Source organism: Hemitrygon akajei, chromosome 8 (assembly GCF_048418815.1).
Source record: "Hemitrygon akajei chromosome 8, sHemAka1.3, whole genome shotgun sequence".
NCBI classification, from domain to species: domain Eukaryota; kingdom Metazoa; phylum Chordata; class Chondrichthyes; order Myliobatiformes; family Dasyatidae; genus Hemitrygon; species Hemitrygon akajei.
Window position 1 is genome coordinate 126395663 of NC_133131.1, and position 16991 is coordinate 126412653.

At 41.0% G+C, this 16991-nt stretch overlaps 1 protein-coding gene across 4 annotated transcripts in view; it reads left to right on the top strand.

The window, feature by feature from the left end:
- The window catches only part of pter (phosphotriesterase related), a 61678-nt gene extending 45199 nt beyond the window's left edge, over nucleotides 1–16479 (top strand). For 3 of the 4 annotated variants that reach the window (XM_073054582.1, XM_073054584.1, XM_073054583.1), the window contains 2 exons: nucleotides 13407–13547; nucleotides 16022–16479. In XM_073054582.1, the coding sequence (XP_072910683.1) occupies nucleotides 13407–13547; nucleotides 16022–16232 (352 nt within the window). In that variant the 3' untranslated portion in view covers nucleotides 16233–16479. Of the gene's footprint in view, nucleotides 1–13406; nucleotides 13548–15255; nucleotides 15398–16021 lie in introns of all 4 variants that reach the window. The other variant, XR_012100025.1, reaches the window with a different exon arrangement.
- Nucleotides 16480–16991: the final 512 nt, after the last annotated feature.

The window sequence follows — 16991 nt, forward strand, 5'->3', positions numbered from 1 at the left end:
ATTCATTGCAGTGAAATACAACAAACAGTAAGCCACATTGGGCTTGTATATGGTAAAAGGGAGAGGGCAGCATTGTGGGGCTGTAATTGGCTGAGATAACTACAACTTGATAGGAGATATATTTAGCATTTACATACCACATCTCCTACAATAGAGGCAGCTGAAAGCAAACTAAGAAAATTACTTTCTTTCCTGAATTAGGGTTTTTGCCCAAAACATCAACTGTTTACTCTTTTCCATAGATGCAGCCTGGCCTGCTGAATTCCTCTGGCATTTTGTGTATATTACTTTAAGAAAGGTAGTGGGTGATGCCAGAACCATGTTCAGGAATGGTATTGAAAATTTTAAATATATCAAGGGTAAAATAGTGTTAAATGAGAATTCCACACCCAAGTTTTACAAAACCCATCTGGTACTATCCATGATGAAGTGGCCAGTGAGCTATATCACATGGAAACTGAAGGAATTCTTTCCAAGGTTGTGTTGAGCCCATGGTCAATACTAGTGATCCCAGTAGACAAGAGGGATGGTTCTGTCCAAATCTGTCGTGACTTTAAATGGCATCATCAACCCAGTACTGAAAGTAGATCAATACTCTCTTCCCAGGATAAAGGAGATCTTTGCAAACCTTTCTAGAGAGAAAAACTTCAGCAAGTGGAATTAGCTGAGGCCTACCTACATATGGAGATTGGAAGAAGAGTCCTAAGTGTTTCTGACCATAAACACTCACAAAGGGCTTTATTGCTATAATAGGCTTATTGTTAGAGTAACATCTGCACCTGCACTGTGGCAAAAAGCTGTGGACCAGGCACTGCAAGGCTTCCCAGGCACTCCCTGTTACCTGGATGATACCATTGTTACCAATGAGAATGACAAAGAACATCTCCAAAATCTCAAGGCAGTGTTAAGATTAGAAGATTATTGGCTCAGAGCACAATGCAACAAGTGTGAATTCTTTATATCACTTATTTGATGCACAAGGATTACATAAGTGTGCTGAGAAAAATCAAGCAGTGGTGGGTGGATGGTCCAAGGCCAAAGGACGTGTCACAGTTGTGGGCCTTTTTAGGATTTGTCAATTACTATAACAGGTTCCAGCCAAACCTGGCTACTGTGCTCCAGCCCTTAAACTCACTTCTGCAGATCGGGATGAAATGATAATAGACAAATCGGTGTGAGGAGGCTTTCAAAAAGGTAAAGGAAATGGTGACATCAAACATGGTACTCACACATTATGATCCACATCACCCAGTGAAGCTTGCCTGTAACAACTCGCCTAATGGTATAATCATGTAACATGCTGTAAGTGATGGAACTGAATGCCCCTTAGCCTTTGCATCACATTCCCTTACCGCTGCAGAGAAAAATTACACACAGATTGACAGAGAGGTCTTGAGTCTGCTTTGGGGTGTAAAATGTTTCAACTAGTACCTGTATGGGAGAGAGTTTACTCTCATTACTGAGCATCAAGCAAAAGTGACCATTTTCAGTCCACAGCAGCAGCACAAATGCCGACATGGGCTCTGTCCTGTTTACCCTTGGAAAAGGAAATACCTGACAAACTTACAAAAGAGGACACTCTTCTTGACATATTTTCTCAAATGCAAATCAAAACTCTCCATATTACAGCAGAGATGATCCAAGAGGAAATCAGAAAAGACTCATGCCATCTCAAGTACAGATAGCAACCAAAAATGTTAGGAATGTGCAGCAGAAATTCCAGTTCCCCCATTTTTAACCAGTGCCACGATGAAATTGCCACTGACAGGGCTTGCCTTATGTGGTGCTTGGAAGTTGTTGTATCACCCAAGCTGAGAGCTGAAGTGTTGGAGGAGCTATGTGCCAGTCACCTGGTCATAGTCAAAATGAAAGCATTAGCTCGAAGCTTTGTCTAGTGGCCTAGGATAGATCAACAGTTTGAGCAGCTTGCTGTGCACTGTTCAGGATGCCAGCACATCTAGAAGTTGCCAAGAGCAGTGCCTCTCCATCCCAGGGAAAAGCCTTCATTGTCCTGGCGGAGGATTCATATGGATTTTGCCAGATCATTCATGGGCACAAATTTCATAGTAGTAGTAGTAACCTCCACTACAGTCTTGAGCTCCGTTGATGTGTTGAGAAGCCTTTTCTCGAGGACTGCTGTTCCAGAACACATAGTCAGTGACACTGGACCACAGTTTGTTGTGGAACAGTTTCAGTTATTCCAGAAAGTGAATAGAATAAGGCATGTTACATCTGCACCACCCAGCTACAAACGGCTTGGCGGAAAGGCTTCTTTAGAGGTTAAGAATGCATAACAATCAATGTCAGCAGAACATATTACATTGACACTGAATGAGGAGTTTACCCATTTCCTCCTTGGCTGTCACAATGCAGCACACTCTGCAACAGCAACTCTCCAGCTAGGCTGTTCCTGGGCCGTCCCCTGTGCTCACGCTTGCATCTCCTCAAACCTAATCTCAGGAGTGTGTAGCACAACAACAGACACAAATTGAGGGCTCTTCAAACAAGGGGATTCGATGTTTCCCTCCTGGACAAGCAGTCCTGGCAAGGGACTACCAAGCTGATACAAAGTGGGTGCTTGGAAAGACTAAGGGCAGATCAAGACCACTCACCTACACAGGGGAGATTGAGTCACATTGTCATCCGAAGACAAGACATCAATCAGTTGAGGAGAGTGTAGTCAGATTTTAGAGAAGAAAGTTGTCCAGAGTTGAAAGAGTCGCTTCATTCAGTCCCAGAGTCAACTCCTACAACCACCACAGATGAGGCCCCAGACCTGAGATAGTTTCACAGCCACATCTCACCTGCCAAGCAGAGTGAGCCAACCTTGTCAAGAAATGCGTTATAGAAACATAGAAAACCTACAGCACAATACAGGCCCGTCGGCCCACAAAGCTGTGCCGAACATGTCCCTACCTTAGAAATTACTAGGCTTACGCATAGCCCTCTATTTTTCAAAGCTCCGTGTACCTATCCAAACATCTCTTAAAAGACCCTATTGTATCCGCTTCCACCACCGTTGCTGGCACCATGCGCTCACCACTCTCTGAGTAAAAAACTTAAACCTGTGTCCTCTTGTGGCAACCATTTCAGCCCTGGGAAAAAGCCTCTGACTATCCACACGATCAGTGCCTCTCATCATCTTATACACCTCTATCAGGTCGCCTCTCATCCTCCGTCGCTCCAAGGAGAAAAGGCCGAGTTCACGCAACCTGTTTTCATAAGGCACGCTCCCCAATCCAGGCAACATCCTTGTAAATCTCCTCTGCACCCTTTCTATGGTTTCCACATCCTTCGTGTAGTGAGGCGACCAGAACTGAGCACAGCACTCCTAGTGGGGTCTGACCAGGGTCCTATATAGCTGCAACATTACCTCTTGGCTCCTAAATTCAATTTCACAATTAATGAAGGCCAATACACCATATGCCTTTTTAACCACAGAGTCAACCTGCGCAGCTGCTTTGAGCGTCCTATGGACTCGGACCCCAAAATCCCTCTGATCCTCCACACTGCCAAGAGTCTTACCATTAATACTATATTCTGCCATCACATTTGACCTACCAAAATGAACCATTTCACACTTACCTGGGTTGAACTCCATCTGCCACTTCTTAGCCCAGTTTGCATCCTATCAATGACCTGCTCTGACAGCCCTCCACGCTATCCACAACACCTCGAACCTTTGTGTCATCAGCAAACTTACTAACACATCCCTCCACTTCCTCATCCAGGTCATTTATAAAAATCATGAAGAGTAAGGGTCCCAGAACAGATCCCTGAGGCACACCACTGATCACCAACCTCCATGCAGAATATGACCCGTCTACAACCACTCTTTGCCTTCTGTGGGAAAGCCAGTTCTGGATCCACAAAGCAATGTTCCCTTAGATCCCATGCCTCCTTTATCCACATTATCCTGTGAGAGAAAGAAATTCTCCACAGCACTTAAATCTTTAGGTCTGAATGGGACAATTTATAATTTGCTATGCTGTGGATGTCTATATAGTAGTTGTATTATATAGTATACTGTGTATATAGTTGAGATGCATTCTATATTGCATTTATAGCTAATCAGGGAAGACACAGAGTATTTAATATTTAAGTAATATTATAAAAATATTGTTTGATTAAGTATTCCTTGTTTACATAATTCATTATGGGTTATATGTAAGAAGTACGTGAATGGCATGTGTCATTACATCACTAGTGCCTCACTAAAAGAAAGGTAAAGAATAAATAAGTATGTAAATCCCACCTCCTATGTTTTTATTTCGATTTGTTTCTGGAGTTAGAAGCTGTAACAATTTTTCTCTACTGAAAGTCACATAGGCACAGCCTTGTCAATGAGGCTGGGAGAAACTTGAAAGTGGCATCAATAAATCCTATGGAGAGAGTCGCCCAGGGCTGTTGTGGCCAACTGAATTGTTACATCCCCCCCTGTAGCTCTTGTCCTTTTACTGCCTAACAGAGAAAATCTGATGGATAATTTATTGCACTTTATTTTATTTCAGCTTTTTTAAATAAACCTTTGCAGGTTGTTCCTATGATGGGTTTTAGCACATTCCCCTGTAGACTTTGTGCATTTCCTTACAGTAGTTCATTTAACCTTCTAGTTCCAATGAAGAACTTGTACCTTAAGTTAAACTGTTCAGCATCTGTAGCTGCAGGACCTAGTAGTTATTTTCCTTGTTTTTGCTTTATTTCTTTTTAAAACCAGATGCAGTGTTTGTTATTGATCCTTCGCTTCCCTTGCTACCTTTCATTTTGTTTGACTCTGAGTATAGGAGTATTGTTGTCAAGTGATATAGCTTTTCTTTAATTTCCCAATGCATCCTAACTTAGTTTCTAAATTTTCCTGATGCAAAGAATAAAAAGTAGCTTCATCCTATGATAGTATAAAGAGCAACCATGAGGGGTAAAGGGAATTGAAGTTAGAGATCTCATAACTAATCCCAAACTCCTGCTGACAATGGTAAAAGACCTCACCCTGCTCTTTCGCTAGTTTCTCACTACTTAAGTTGCTTCTCCCAGTGTATTGCACTAGCAGAAATGTCATACCTATTGCTATTCACTTTAAATTGGAAAATTTGTTTTGAAATGGCCTTCAGTGGTAAATCTTGAATTGGTGTGTTGTTTAAAACCATTCTTTTTAAATATTAGACCATAGGATATAGAAGCAGAAGTAGGCTATTTGGCCCATCGAGTTTGCTCCACCATTCAATCATGGCTGATCCAATTCCTCCATTCCCCTGCCTTCTCCCCACACCCTTTGATACCCTGGCTAATCAAGAACCTATCTATCTCTGCCTTAAATGCACCCAATGACTTGGCCTCTACAGCCACTTGTGGCAACAAATTCCACAGATTTACCACCCTCTGACTAAAGTAATTTCTCTGTATCTCTGTTTCAAATGGACGTCCTTCAATCCTGAAGTCATGCCCTCTTGTCCTAGCCTCCCCTACCATGGAAAATAACTTTGCCATATCTAATGTGTTCAGGCTTTTTAACATTTGGAATGTTTCGATGAGATCCCCCCTCATTCTCTTGAACTCCAGGGAATACGGCCCTAGAGCTGCCAGATGTTCCTCATACAATAACCCTTTCTTTCCTAGAATCATTCTCGTGAATCTTCTCTGAACCCTCTCCAATGTCAGTATATCCTTTCTAAAATAAGGAGTCCAAAAATGCACACAATACTCCAAGCGTGGTCTCATGAGTGCCTTATAGAAATTCAACATCACATCCCTGCTCATATATTCTGTACCTCTTGAAATGAATGCCAACATTGCATTTGCCTTCTTCACCACTGACTCAACCTGGAGGTTAACCTTTAGTGTATCCTGCACAAGGACTCCCAAGTTCCTTTGCATCTCTGCATTTTGAATTCTCTCCCCATCTAAATATTAATCTGCCTGTTTATTTTTTTCCACCAAAGTGCATGACCGTACACTTTCCAACATTGTATTTCATGTGCCACTTCTTTGCCGATTCCTCTAAACTATCTCTCTGCAGTCTCTCTGTTTCCTCAACACTACCTGCTGCTCCACATATCTTTGTATCATCGGCAAATTTAGCCACAAATCCATTAATACTGTAGACCAAATCATTGACATTCTATGGTAAAAAACAGCGGTCCCAACACCAACACCTTTGGAGCTCCACTGGTAACCAGCATCCATCCAGAAAGAATCCCTTTATTCCCTTTTTCTGTTTTCTGCTGATCAGCCAATGCTTCACCCATGCTAGTAACTTACCTGTTTTTCCATGGGCTCTTACCTTGCTAAGCAGCCCCATGTGCAGCACCTTGTCAGAAGCCTTCTGAAAATCCATTTACACCACATCCACTGCATCTCCTTTGTCCACCCTGCTTGTAATTTCCTCAAAAAATTGCAGTTTTTCAAAAAAATATTGGAGGAGACAGGCCCTGTCAGGACTGTACAGCAGCAGATTGTGTGCATTGTGTCCCTTTTCCCCTATTGGCAAAGGCAGAGTCATCTATGTGCAAAGAGCCATTTTCTCAACAATTGAGCAGCTATACTGAAAGATGTAATACAAATTAGTGCTGGTCCTTCTGGCCCCTCGAGCAATGTCACCTAGCAACCCCCAATTTACCCCTATGTTTAGTTTCAGTCTGAATTGTCTTTTTTAAATGGCTGTTTTGATTTGCGTCTTTGTTTAAGATGAAGATGTCTTGTTGCACCTTAGAATTATAAGAGGACCTCTAGTCTCCCTGATTGTAGCATCTGTGAGAAGTGCACCTGCGTGCAGCTCGTTACAGATCATGTTAGGGATCTGCAGCTGGAGCTGGAGCTGGAGCTGGATGACCTGCAGCTCATTCGGGAGAATGAAGAGTTGATAGGTAGGAGCAACAGGGAAACAGTCACACCTAAGTTACAGGAGGCAGGTAGCTGGGTGACTGTAGGGAGAAGGCAAGGGAATAGGCAGACAGTGCAGAGTTTCCCTGTAGCCATTCATCTCAATAACATGAATATCCCATTGGACGCTGTTGTGGGATGGGGGAGGGAGGTGGGTGTTGATGGACGTACCAGGGGAAAGCCACGGTGACCTGGTCTTTGGCACTAAGTCTGGACAGAATGGAAGGAAGGAAAAGAGGAGGGTGAGGGAGATAGGGATTCAATAGTTATGGAAACAGACAAGAGGTTCTGTGGACATGAAAGTAACTCCCGGAAGTATGTTGCCTACCAGACTCCAGGGTCAGAGACATCTCAAATCTGGTCTATAGAATTTTTAAGGGGGAGGATGATCAGCCAGAAGTCATGGTACATATTGGTACCAACAACATAGGTAGGAAAGGGAATGAGGTCCTGAAGACTGAATATATGTATCTAGGTAGGAATATGAAAAGCAGGACCTCAAGGGTAATAATCTTTTGATTGCTGTCTGTGCCTTGCAACAGTGAGTGTAAGAGTAGGATAAATTGGCAGATGAATGTGTGGCTGAAGAATTGACATTGGCAACTGGATTTCAGTTTTCTGGTTCATTAGGATCACTTCTGCAAAGATATGACCTGTACAAAAGGGATAAATGGCATCTGAATCCAAGGGGGACAATTGTCCTTGTGGGTAGGTTTATTGGAGCTTTTGGGCAGGGTTTTAACTAGGTTGTCAGGGAGATGGGATCAGTGTAACAGGTCAACATATGGAGACATTGGTGTAAAGGTAGTTTCAACTTGTAGAGAGACTGCGAGGAAGGATAGGCAATGGATGGGGCATAAATGCACTCAGTTGAAAAGGCTGAAGTATGTCTAATGCAAGAAATGTCAGGAACACGGGTGATGAACTTTGAGCATGGATCAGTACATGGAACTACATGCAATGTTGTGGTCATTACAGAGACTTGGCTGTCACAGGGCAGGAATGGCTGGTGAATGTTCCAGGCTTTTAGATGTTTCAAAACGGACAGGGAAGGTGATAAAAGAGGTGGAGCAGTGGTATTGCTAACCAGAGGAAGTATCACAGCTGCAGAAAAGGAGGACATGACACTGAGTCACTGAGGGTGGAAGTCAGAAACAGGAATGGAGTAACCACACTATTGGGACTATTCTGTAGATTTCCCAATAGTGACAGAGGGGCAGATTTTGGAAAGGTGCAAAAATAATAGGATTGTTGTCACGGGGGATTTCAACTTCACTAATATTGATTGGCATGTCCTTAATGCAAGAGGCTTAGATGGAACAGAATATGTTATGTGTGCCCAGGAAAGATTCCTGACACAATCTGTGGACAGGCTGACCAGAAGGGAGACCATACTGGATCAAGTATTAGACAATAAACCTGATCAGGTGACAGATCATTTGGTGGATGAGCATTTCAGAGACAGGTACCAGAACTCCTGACCTTTGCTATAGCCTTGGACAGGGATAGGAGGAGACGATATGGAGAAGTATTGTAGGAGGGTGAATTAAGTTCTGAGCAGGCAGGAACTTAGGATCATAAATTGGGAATAGATGTATTTGGAAAATGCAGATGGGAATGTGGAAGTTGTTCCTGGGACACTTGCTTGAAGTTCTGACTTCCATTTTTCCCATTGAGGCAGGGAAAGGATGGCATAGCTAACAAGAGATATGGAACATCTAGAAAGGGAAAGAAAGAAGCGTACTTAAGGTTTAGGAATCAAGGATCAAACAAGGCTCTAGAGAGTTACAATGTAGCCAGGATGGAACTTAAGAATGAACTTGGAGCTAAAAGGGGACATGAGAAAGCCTTGGTGAGTAGGATGAAGAAGAACATGCACATATGTGAATAACAGCAGGATGACTAGAGTGAGGGTAGGACTGATCAGGGATGGAAGAGGAAACACATGCCTAGAGCTGAAAGAGGTAATAAAGGTCCTTATTAAATACATTGCTTCAGTATTCACCTGTGAGAGGGATCTTGATGAATGTGAAGACAGTGTAAAATAGGCTGATTAGTCAGCATTTATAAAGAAGATGTGCTAGAACTTCTGAAAACATTATGATAGATAATTCCCCAGAGCCAGACAGGATATAATCCAAACTGCTACAGGAAGTGAAAGAGATTGCTGTGCCTTTGGCAATGATCTTTGAATCCTCACTATCCACAGGAATAGTACCAGAAGACAGCATATGTTATTCCATTTTTAAAAGAAATGTAAAAGGGATAATCCTGGCTATTATAGACTATTATGCCAATGATGGGCAAACTATTGAATTATTAGAGACTGGATTTACGAGCATTTGGAGAAACATAGTCTGATTAGGGATAGTCAGCATGGATTTGTGAGGAGCAGCTCAAGCCTCGTGAGCCTAATTGAATTCTTTGAATGTGACAAAGCACATTGATGAAGGTAGAGCTGTGGATGTGGTGTATATGGATTTTTCTAAGGCAGTTAATAAGATTCCCCACAGTAGGCTCATACAGAAAGTCAGGAGACATAGGATCTGGGGAAACTTGGTTGTGTGGATTTAGTAATGGCTTGCCCCTAGAAGGCAGAGGATGATAGCGGATGGAGTGGTTTACTGCCTGATGTTCGATGACCAGTGGTGTTCTGCAGTGATCTGGGAACGTTTGCCTTTGTGATTTTTATAAATGACTTGGATGAGTTGTGGAAGGGTGGGTTAATAAGTTTGCAGATGGCACAAAAGTTAGTGGTGTGGATTGTGTCGAGGTTGTTGTAGGTTATAATGGGACATTGATAGGTTGCAGAGCTAGGCTGAGAAGTGGCAGATGGAGTTCAACACAGAAAAATATGAAGAGCTGAACATTGAAAGGTCAAACTTGAGGCAGAGTACAAACTTATTGACAGGATTCTTAACAGTGTGGATGAACAGATAGATCTTAGGTTTCACATTCATAGATCCCTCAAAGTTGTTGAGCAATATGATAGTTGGTAGGAAGCCATGTGTTGCATTGGTCTTCACTAGTCAAGGAATTGAATTCAGGAGCTGCAAGGTAACGTTGCAGGTCTGAAAAACTGGTTAGACCATATTTGTAGTATTGTGTTCAGTTCTTGTAGGAAGGATGTAAAAGCTTTGGAGATGGTGCAGAGGAGATTTAGCAGGCTGCTTCCTGAATTAGAGGGATGCATGTCTGATGAGGAAAGGTTGGGCGAGCTAGGGCTATTCACTTTGGAGTTAAGAAGGTTGAGAGGTACCTTGATGGAGGGGTATAAGAGGATAAGAAGCATACATAGAGTGAAGAGCCGGCGACTTTTTCTCAGGGAAGAATTTGCTAATACAAGAAGGTATAATTTTATGATGATTGGAGGATGTCAGGGGTGTTTTTTAAAAAAAAAACAGAGAGTGGTGAGTGCGTGTAACACCCTGCCAGGGGTCGTGTAGAGGCAAATACATTAGGGATGTTTAAGAAACAGTTAGACAGAGAGATGGATGAATGTGAGAGGGCAGCGTTAGACTGATCTTGAAGAACGTTAAAAGGTCGGCACAACACCGTGGACTGAAGGGCCTGTACTGTGCTTCTACTATGCGCAGGAAATACAAAAGTAAGAAAGCACATACCACCGGGCTCAAGAACAGCTACTACCTTCCTGATATAAGACTACTAAATAGCTCTCTAGTACGATAAGATGGGCTCTTGCCCTCTTAATTTATCTCATGATCGTACACCCTATGGTGTACCTGCTTTGCATTTTTCGTTAGCGTTTATACTTTACTCTGCATTGTTATTGTTTTGCCTCAATGAGTTATGTGATAACTTCACCTGTATGAACAATATGCAAGACAAACGTCTCACTGTAAGTCGGTAAATGCGGTAATAAGAAACCAATGCCAATTATCAGTTTCAAGAATGACTTTTTCCAAGCCATGAAATCTACAAATACTGTAAATTGGAAAGAAGAGGGAGAATATCACAAATCGGAGGCAGGTCAGCTAACCTCATCTTCTTTCCCAAATGGTTTCTGGCCTGTTGAGTGTTTCCATCGTTTCCTGCTTATAATGTTGGTAATTTATATGTAATTCCAAATGATTTCACCTGTTCAACAAAATTGATATAGTCCGCGAATTCCATAAGAAGACATTCCAATTTTGCGTTGATGTCCTTGAAACAAGCTCAAAAACTATTTCCCACCGCATTCAGTCGTAACGCATTCAGGTGAGTAGTCGGCCAGAATTCTGCTGGCTTCTGAATGAAATTCAACTTTGTGTAGGGGTCTGCGAACACATCGGGAATGATTCCTCCCAGAAAGGCTCTGCGCAGCTCTCAAGAGGTCTGGGAGCAGTATGGATGAAAGTGAAGAGGCAGGGGAAGGAGGTATGGAGGGTTGTGTGGAGTCAAGTTAGAAAGTTTTTGATAACATCTAAATTTCGCCTCTTAGTAGGTCAGAACTGTCAAAAGCAGTTTCTCAAAAGCAATCCGGATCTAAAATAACTTTAAATCACTAAAACTCCAAAATTTAAATATCAGAACTATAACATACTGCAACGTCTTAATATCCAATTAAAAAGTGAGCCCCCTCCCCCCCGAAAGAAACGAGGAGACACTGTTCGCGGGATGTTATGTTGTAGCAGCTGACCCTGTTCTCCAGGGGTAGCTCAAACTTCAGGCACCCACTCTTAACTCCGTGAGTAGTAGAGTGTCCGAGTCCAAGCTAAGAAGCAGCTATGAACAGCTGATTGCGGTTGTTGAGATGTCGAAGCAGTTGGATGGGTTACACAGGGAAGTGCCGTCGTTTCGCCGATTGTTTCCATGCGGGAAAAAATCCTGCGTTATTATGTGTTACTCATCGTGCTTATGCCAGCATTTACCGAGTTAAGCATGAGCTAGAGAAAATGTGAATTGCAATAAGAATTGAGGATGAATTTCGATCCAATTTAATGCAAAATACTATATATTTCATAGAAGCATCGAGCTTATACAGTGCTGAAACGGCAGGAATTGGTGCGCACATAAATGCAGAAACGCAGTTGAAGTAGAAATCAAGTCAGAAGTCATGATTTCACCGAAGAATGGATTGGCTGGCGTGCACCCTTTCTTCAGTTCCGATCACTGAAATGCTCTTCATTGAAGATGCAATCCAGAGAATGCTCGTCAAGTTCCTGGTGTCATGGTCAAGCAGGAGAGTCACCAACTATTTTCAACCTGAACAGGAGGCAACGTGATGGTTGCACACATGCTGATGTACACAATGGAAAATGCTAGTCCAGAAGCAATAAAGTACATTTGAAAACAGACCCAAAGGAGCTTGGTCCAAAGAGGTAAATTATCGCTAAATGAGCGATATTTTAAGGTAGAAGGCGACCGGAGCTTAGAATGGAAGACCAAAAAAAAAACAACGAGGGCATTGGTAAACAATATATGATACGGAGTGATATTGCGGCACTGGTTCATCAATACCTTCCGCAACCTCAGTTATCATCCGATCTACCTGCAGTTTACGGGATAATCAATAGACTACACATCCTCCGCTGTCTAAACGGCCTGTTAATAATACCTTGTTGGGTAAATACAGATTTTAGACAGGAAACGGCCAGCTCTAATAGTGCCAAATATTTTATATTGTAAGGAACCGTATGATTGAGCTTGTTGGTCATGTCAGTTCCCTTGTTAAGTTTGCACGTTGACTGAAGTCCGAAAACAGTACACGCCGCTGTTAAATCTGCGCCTCGTAGGTCTGGTTGTAAGGCTATTGCGATTTAATTATAATTAAACCCGCCCATATCATACTGAGTGTTACTTGAAATAAATGGCACATTTTAATTTTTTTTTAAACGTCTTAATTGGGTTGTGGGAAAAATTAAAATTGCTGACTCGCGCAGTGATTTTTTTTTAAGTGTTTCTCATTCTTCTGAACAGGAGTTCAGGGGAATTTTACCCGTTCTTACATCATCACATCAGAACGTTAGCCGCTGAAAATTAATCTATTTATGATAAACCTGCTTCACCATGGCCTATCGACTTATAAATCATCGTACGCGAATTCTGATACAGGGCTTTCAGCTGCGCTTTCAAAAACAATGGGAAATCCTTTTTAAGGAGTTGCAGTCAAGCACGTTAAACATTCAAGATCTTGTAATGCTTTTGTTAAAAGTTCCAAAAGTATTCAACCGTGTAACCAATAACCTTTCCATGTATATAGGGTTTAAACGAGGAAAAATGGCTTTGATTTGCGGGCTTCGTCCGGGACAGCAATATTGACCTGAGTGAAACTTTGTCCAATGTTTGAAGTGGGTTATTCTGTATTCATTATTGAGAGGAAAGATTGGATACCGCTTGACCTTTTGGACTGGTGATAGCTTAATCCTTTCGGAGCTCCTTTGTGTTGAAATATGAATTATGAATTATGCGCTTGAATACGATTGGCGTGTAAATGTGAACAATGAGCAGAAAGGTCAGCGACATGTGACTGGTGTATCACTGTGGGAGCTAGATGCAACATTTTATTTGTGATGTCTTTCCTTCAATAGGACCATACTTGACCCGGATAAACTACTAGAGTTCGCGAGACTGGGAAGTTACTTGGAATATGATCTATTCGGCACTGAATTCTTGAACTATGCGTTTAATCCCGCGGTGGATATGCCCTGTGATAATGAAAGGATCCATCGGTAGGTACAATAGATACCGTACGAGCGCCACGTGAGCACTGCCTGGATATGCCTGTGATTGTTTTATGAAAGATCAGGTTTTCCTTAGTGAGTACGAACATATATATACACTTTTGGAACTCGTCTATTTGCTATTTTAATGTTTCAAAGATGCCTTTTCGACTTTTATCAGGCTTCCAAATGAGGCAGTTTAGGTGTTCCCCTTGCAAATATTTCAAGTGTTCCTGCATTATCAAATGCCATTTCAGAGCACATTTTATTCAGCGACATAGATTACAATCATTATGTTTTTGGAGCACCGTTCTTCATCTGCGTACTGATTCTGCGCTGTGTATTGTTAACGATGAAAAGCAGAGTACTGTAACCACGTTAGGAGTCAGTTAACATTGCGTATACGGGCTGTTTTCAGTAAAGGATGGTAGGTTAGTGGTTCTTGCTCATTTGTTCAGCCTGCTGCATTCAGTTCGATACACGCCAGACAAGAGCTTGTAAAATAAGATAAAAACGGGTCAGGTTACCAGACAAATTCACTGCTCATTTACAGTTAAAGACTAATATCTGAACCAAAAGAGGATTGTGTGCTTGTACATCCTTTAGAAATGTTATGCCTTCTTCATGGAACAAAAGTGATACTGTGAACTGAATTAAAATATCCTTAATCCTAAATTTAGTCATTGACAGTGGCACACACAATATGCTAGAGTAGCTCTGGAAATGAATAAACAGTTGACGTTTCGGGCCAAGATCCTTCTTCATTTCCAGCATCTGCAGAATCTCATCTGTTTATCATTGACAGGTGTCATTTGTTATTTTTGATACATTACTAGATGATTGAAAATACTCTGTAAAATATATGTATTGAGCATATTAAACGAGCTTCTAAAACATATGATGCATGATTAAATTAACAGTTTCATTCTTTTAGTGCAGTTTATATTCCTAGATCTTATTGTGCTGCTGGTGGTTATTTTAATTTAGCATTACAGCAAGTATTTTTGTAATGGGATGAAAGATCTAGTACTATCATGTTTGTGATTTTGTTGCAAAGAACTAGGGGGCGAAGTAAAGATATTTTAGAGACCTAAAAATACTTGAGGTGTAAGAATCAGTGGGACACTCGTCCTGTCTCTGCTCATTTGCTGGCAACATTCTGACTTAAGCATTCCCATGGACACTTTTTGCACTCACTGTCTTGTCCAGTATCTGTTAGACTTTCCAAATCGCCCAAGCATTGGTTGTTTTGGCCGTTTCAAAGAGCAATTAACTACTGTGTTATCCATCTGAAGTTCGCTATGTTCCAAGTTAGGCAAAGTTTTCTTTCTTGGAGAATATTATTGAATTCGATGGATTTCTTGATAATCTAGTCATCATTGTTGGCATTAATTATTTATTCATTTCAAATATGTTTAATATTTGGATCTTAAGACTCCCAGATGCTATGGTGTGATGTAAACTCATGCCTCCAAATCAGTAATCGACACTAATAGTTCAGTAATTATTGCATACCAATTAATAGTCATCAACAATGTGTATTTATGCAACCATATTGGGATTTCAACATAAATTACAGAAGGATCATCGAGCATAATTCGACACTGGGATATTTACAGTGTAAGTGGCCAAAACTTGATTAATGAAGTAGATTTTAAGTAGTGGCTTAATTATGAAGTTAAACCTCTGTATGATCATCCATCTTCCATTCTAACAGGTCGAACAGAAGACCCAGCGTTATGATCAAGGGATATAGTTTGGAGGGGAGCTGAGGAAGATTTTTAAAAATCATTAAATAGTAATGTAGGTGACCAAAACGTGATTAATGACATAGGTTACAAGGAATATCCTAACTATGGGTAAGACATTTGTCTTTCCTTTCATCTTAATAGGTATCAAAAATGATTAGGTCTTTGGATAAGAGGAGATAGAGTTCAGAGGAGACGGGGGAAGACTATTTTTTGTTAATTACCAGAGGGTATTTGGAATACTCAGGATCAAGTGCTGGTACATGGTATTAGTGTCGGTGGATAATTGATAGTTGACATGGAAATGATTGACGGACAGGCTCTGTGCTCTGAGTTCATCCAAAGTTTTGTTGATCATATAGTAGCAGGCACTAAACGTAGTTCACCCATCATTTTGCCAATCTGCACTATCTCCAAACTGAACACATAATTGTAAATTCTCTTATTTTTAAAATCATCTTCAGCCGTACTCCTACATAATCTTTGGAATCTCTCCAGCCAATAATACAACTGTACTCTTTCAGTTCTAGCCTAGTTCACATTCATAATCTTAATTCCTCTTAATACCCCGTGGCTCGGCATCAAATGTAGTTTGATAATGATCACGTGAACTAAGTAAGAAAGTTGCATAACAAAACTTCAGTCACGAGGTTCCTGCAATGTATGTATTTTACTAGTAAGAAAGAGGTCTGAAAATGGTTAAAATAGTCAAATGCCGAACGTTTGTCTTTTCAGAATCCGTTTTCTGGTTGAAGAGGGTTATGCAGATAAACTGCTGATATCCCACGATATTCACACTAAGAACCGATTGACCAAGTATGGAGGACATGGCTATTCGCACATTCTGACCAACATCGTTCCGAAAATGAATCAGAGAGGTCTGTCGCAATGTGTCATAGACAAGATTTTAGTAGAAAATCCAAAACGGTGGTTAACGTTCAAATAATTAGACATCAGATTCGCCCAAAATAATCTACAAAATCTGAAGAACTAAGTTTCCAAGTAAACCGATTTATAGTTGATTTCAGCGCAATGCTTTAGTTATAAATCCGTAATTCCTAGTACATTTAAAAGATGGTGTATTCTTTAATGGATGGCGGATGAAAAATGAACTGACAATTATTTGAAGGGCGCTTGTTTTGCTGTGATGTCTTACTGTTTACTTGTGCGACAATAAAGAAACGTTTAACAAACCTAATGAGGCAGACGGTATAATTTGGCGCAGCGTTTACTATAATAGGATGGGATTTATAGCAATTAAATTCCACTTGGGGCTATTCTCAATCCAACAATAATGTCTTGATTTGTTGTTTGCCTCCGTTGACACGTGATCGCAGTACAGTTGTTAGACAAACGTCAATCATGTGTAAATTGGTGTAAATATAGTGGAATATTTCTGAAAAGTCGTCCATTACTTTACATTAAAACTGGTGACTACACTTAAAGCATGTTTATTCATTGCACAGCGCGCCACATGGATGTGCTAAAGACCCTCTTCCTTCCATGAATTATTATTTGCATTTGATTCCAATCGGTAATTCTTATAGATAGATATTAACAACATACAGTATTCACAAGGCAGCTACTAACTGAATACCAAGAAAGATGAATAATTCGTCAAAAGATGAATGAAAGTTTAAATCAGAGCCTATTTGTTTTCAAAAACGTTATTTTAAAACATCTTGAAAAAATATTTACTTGAAGA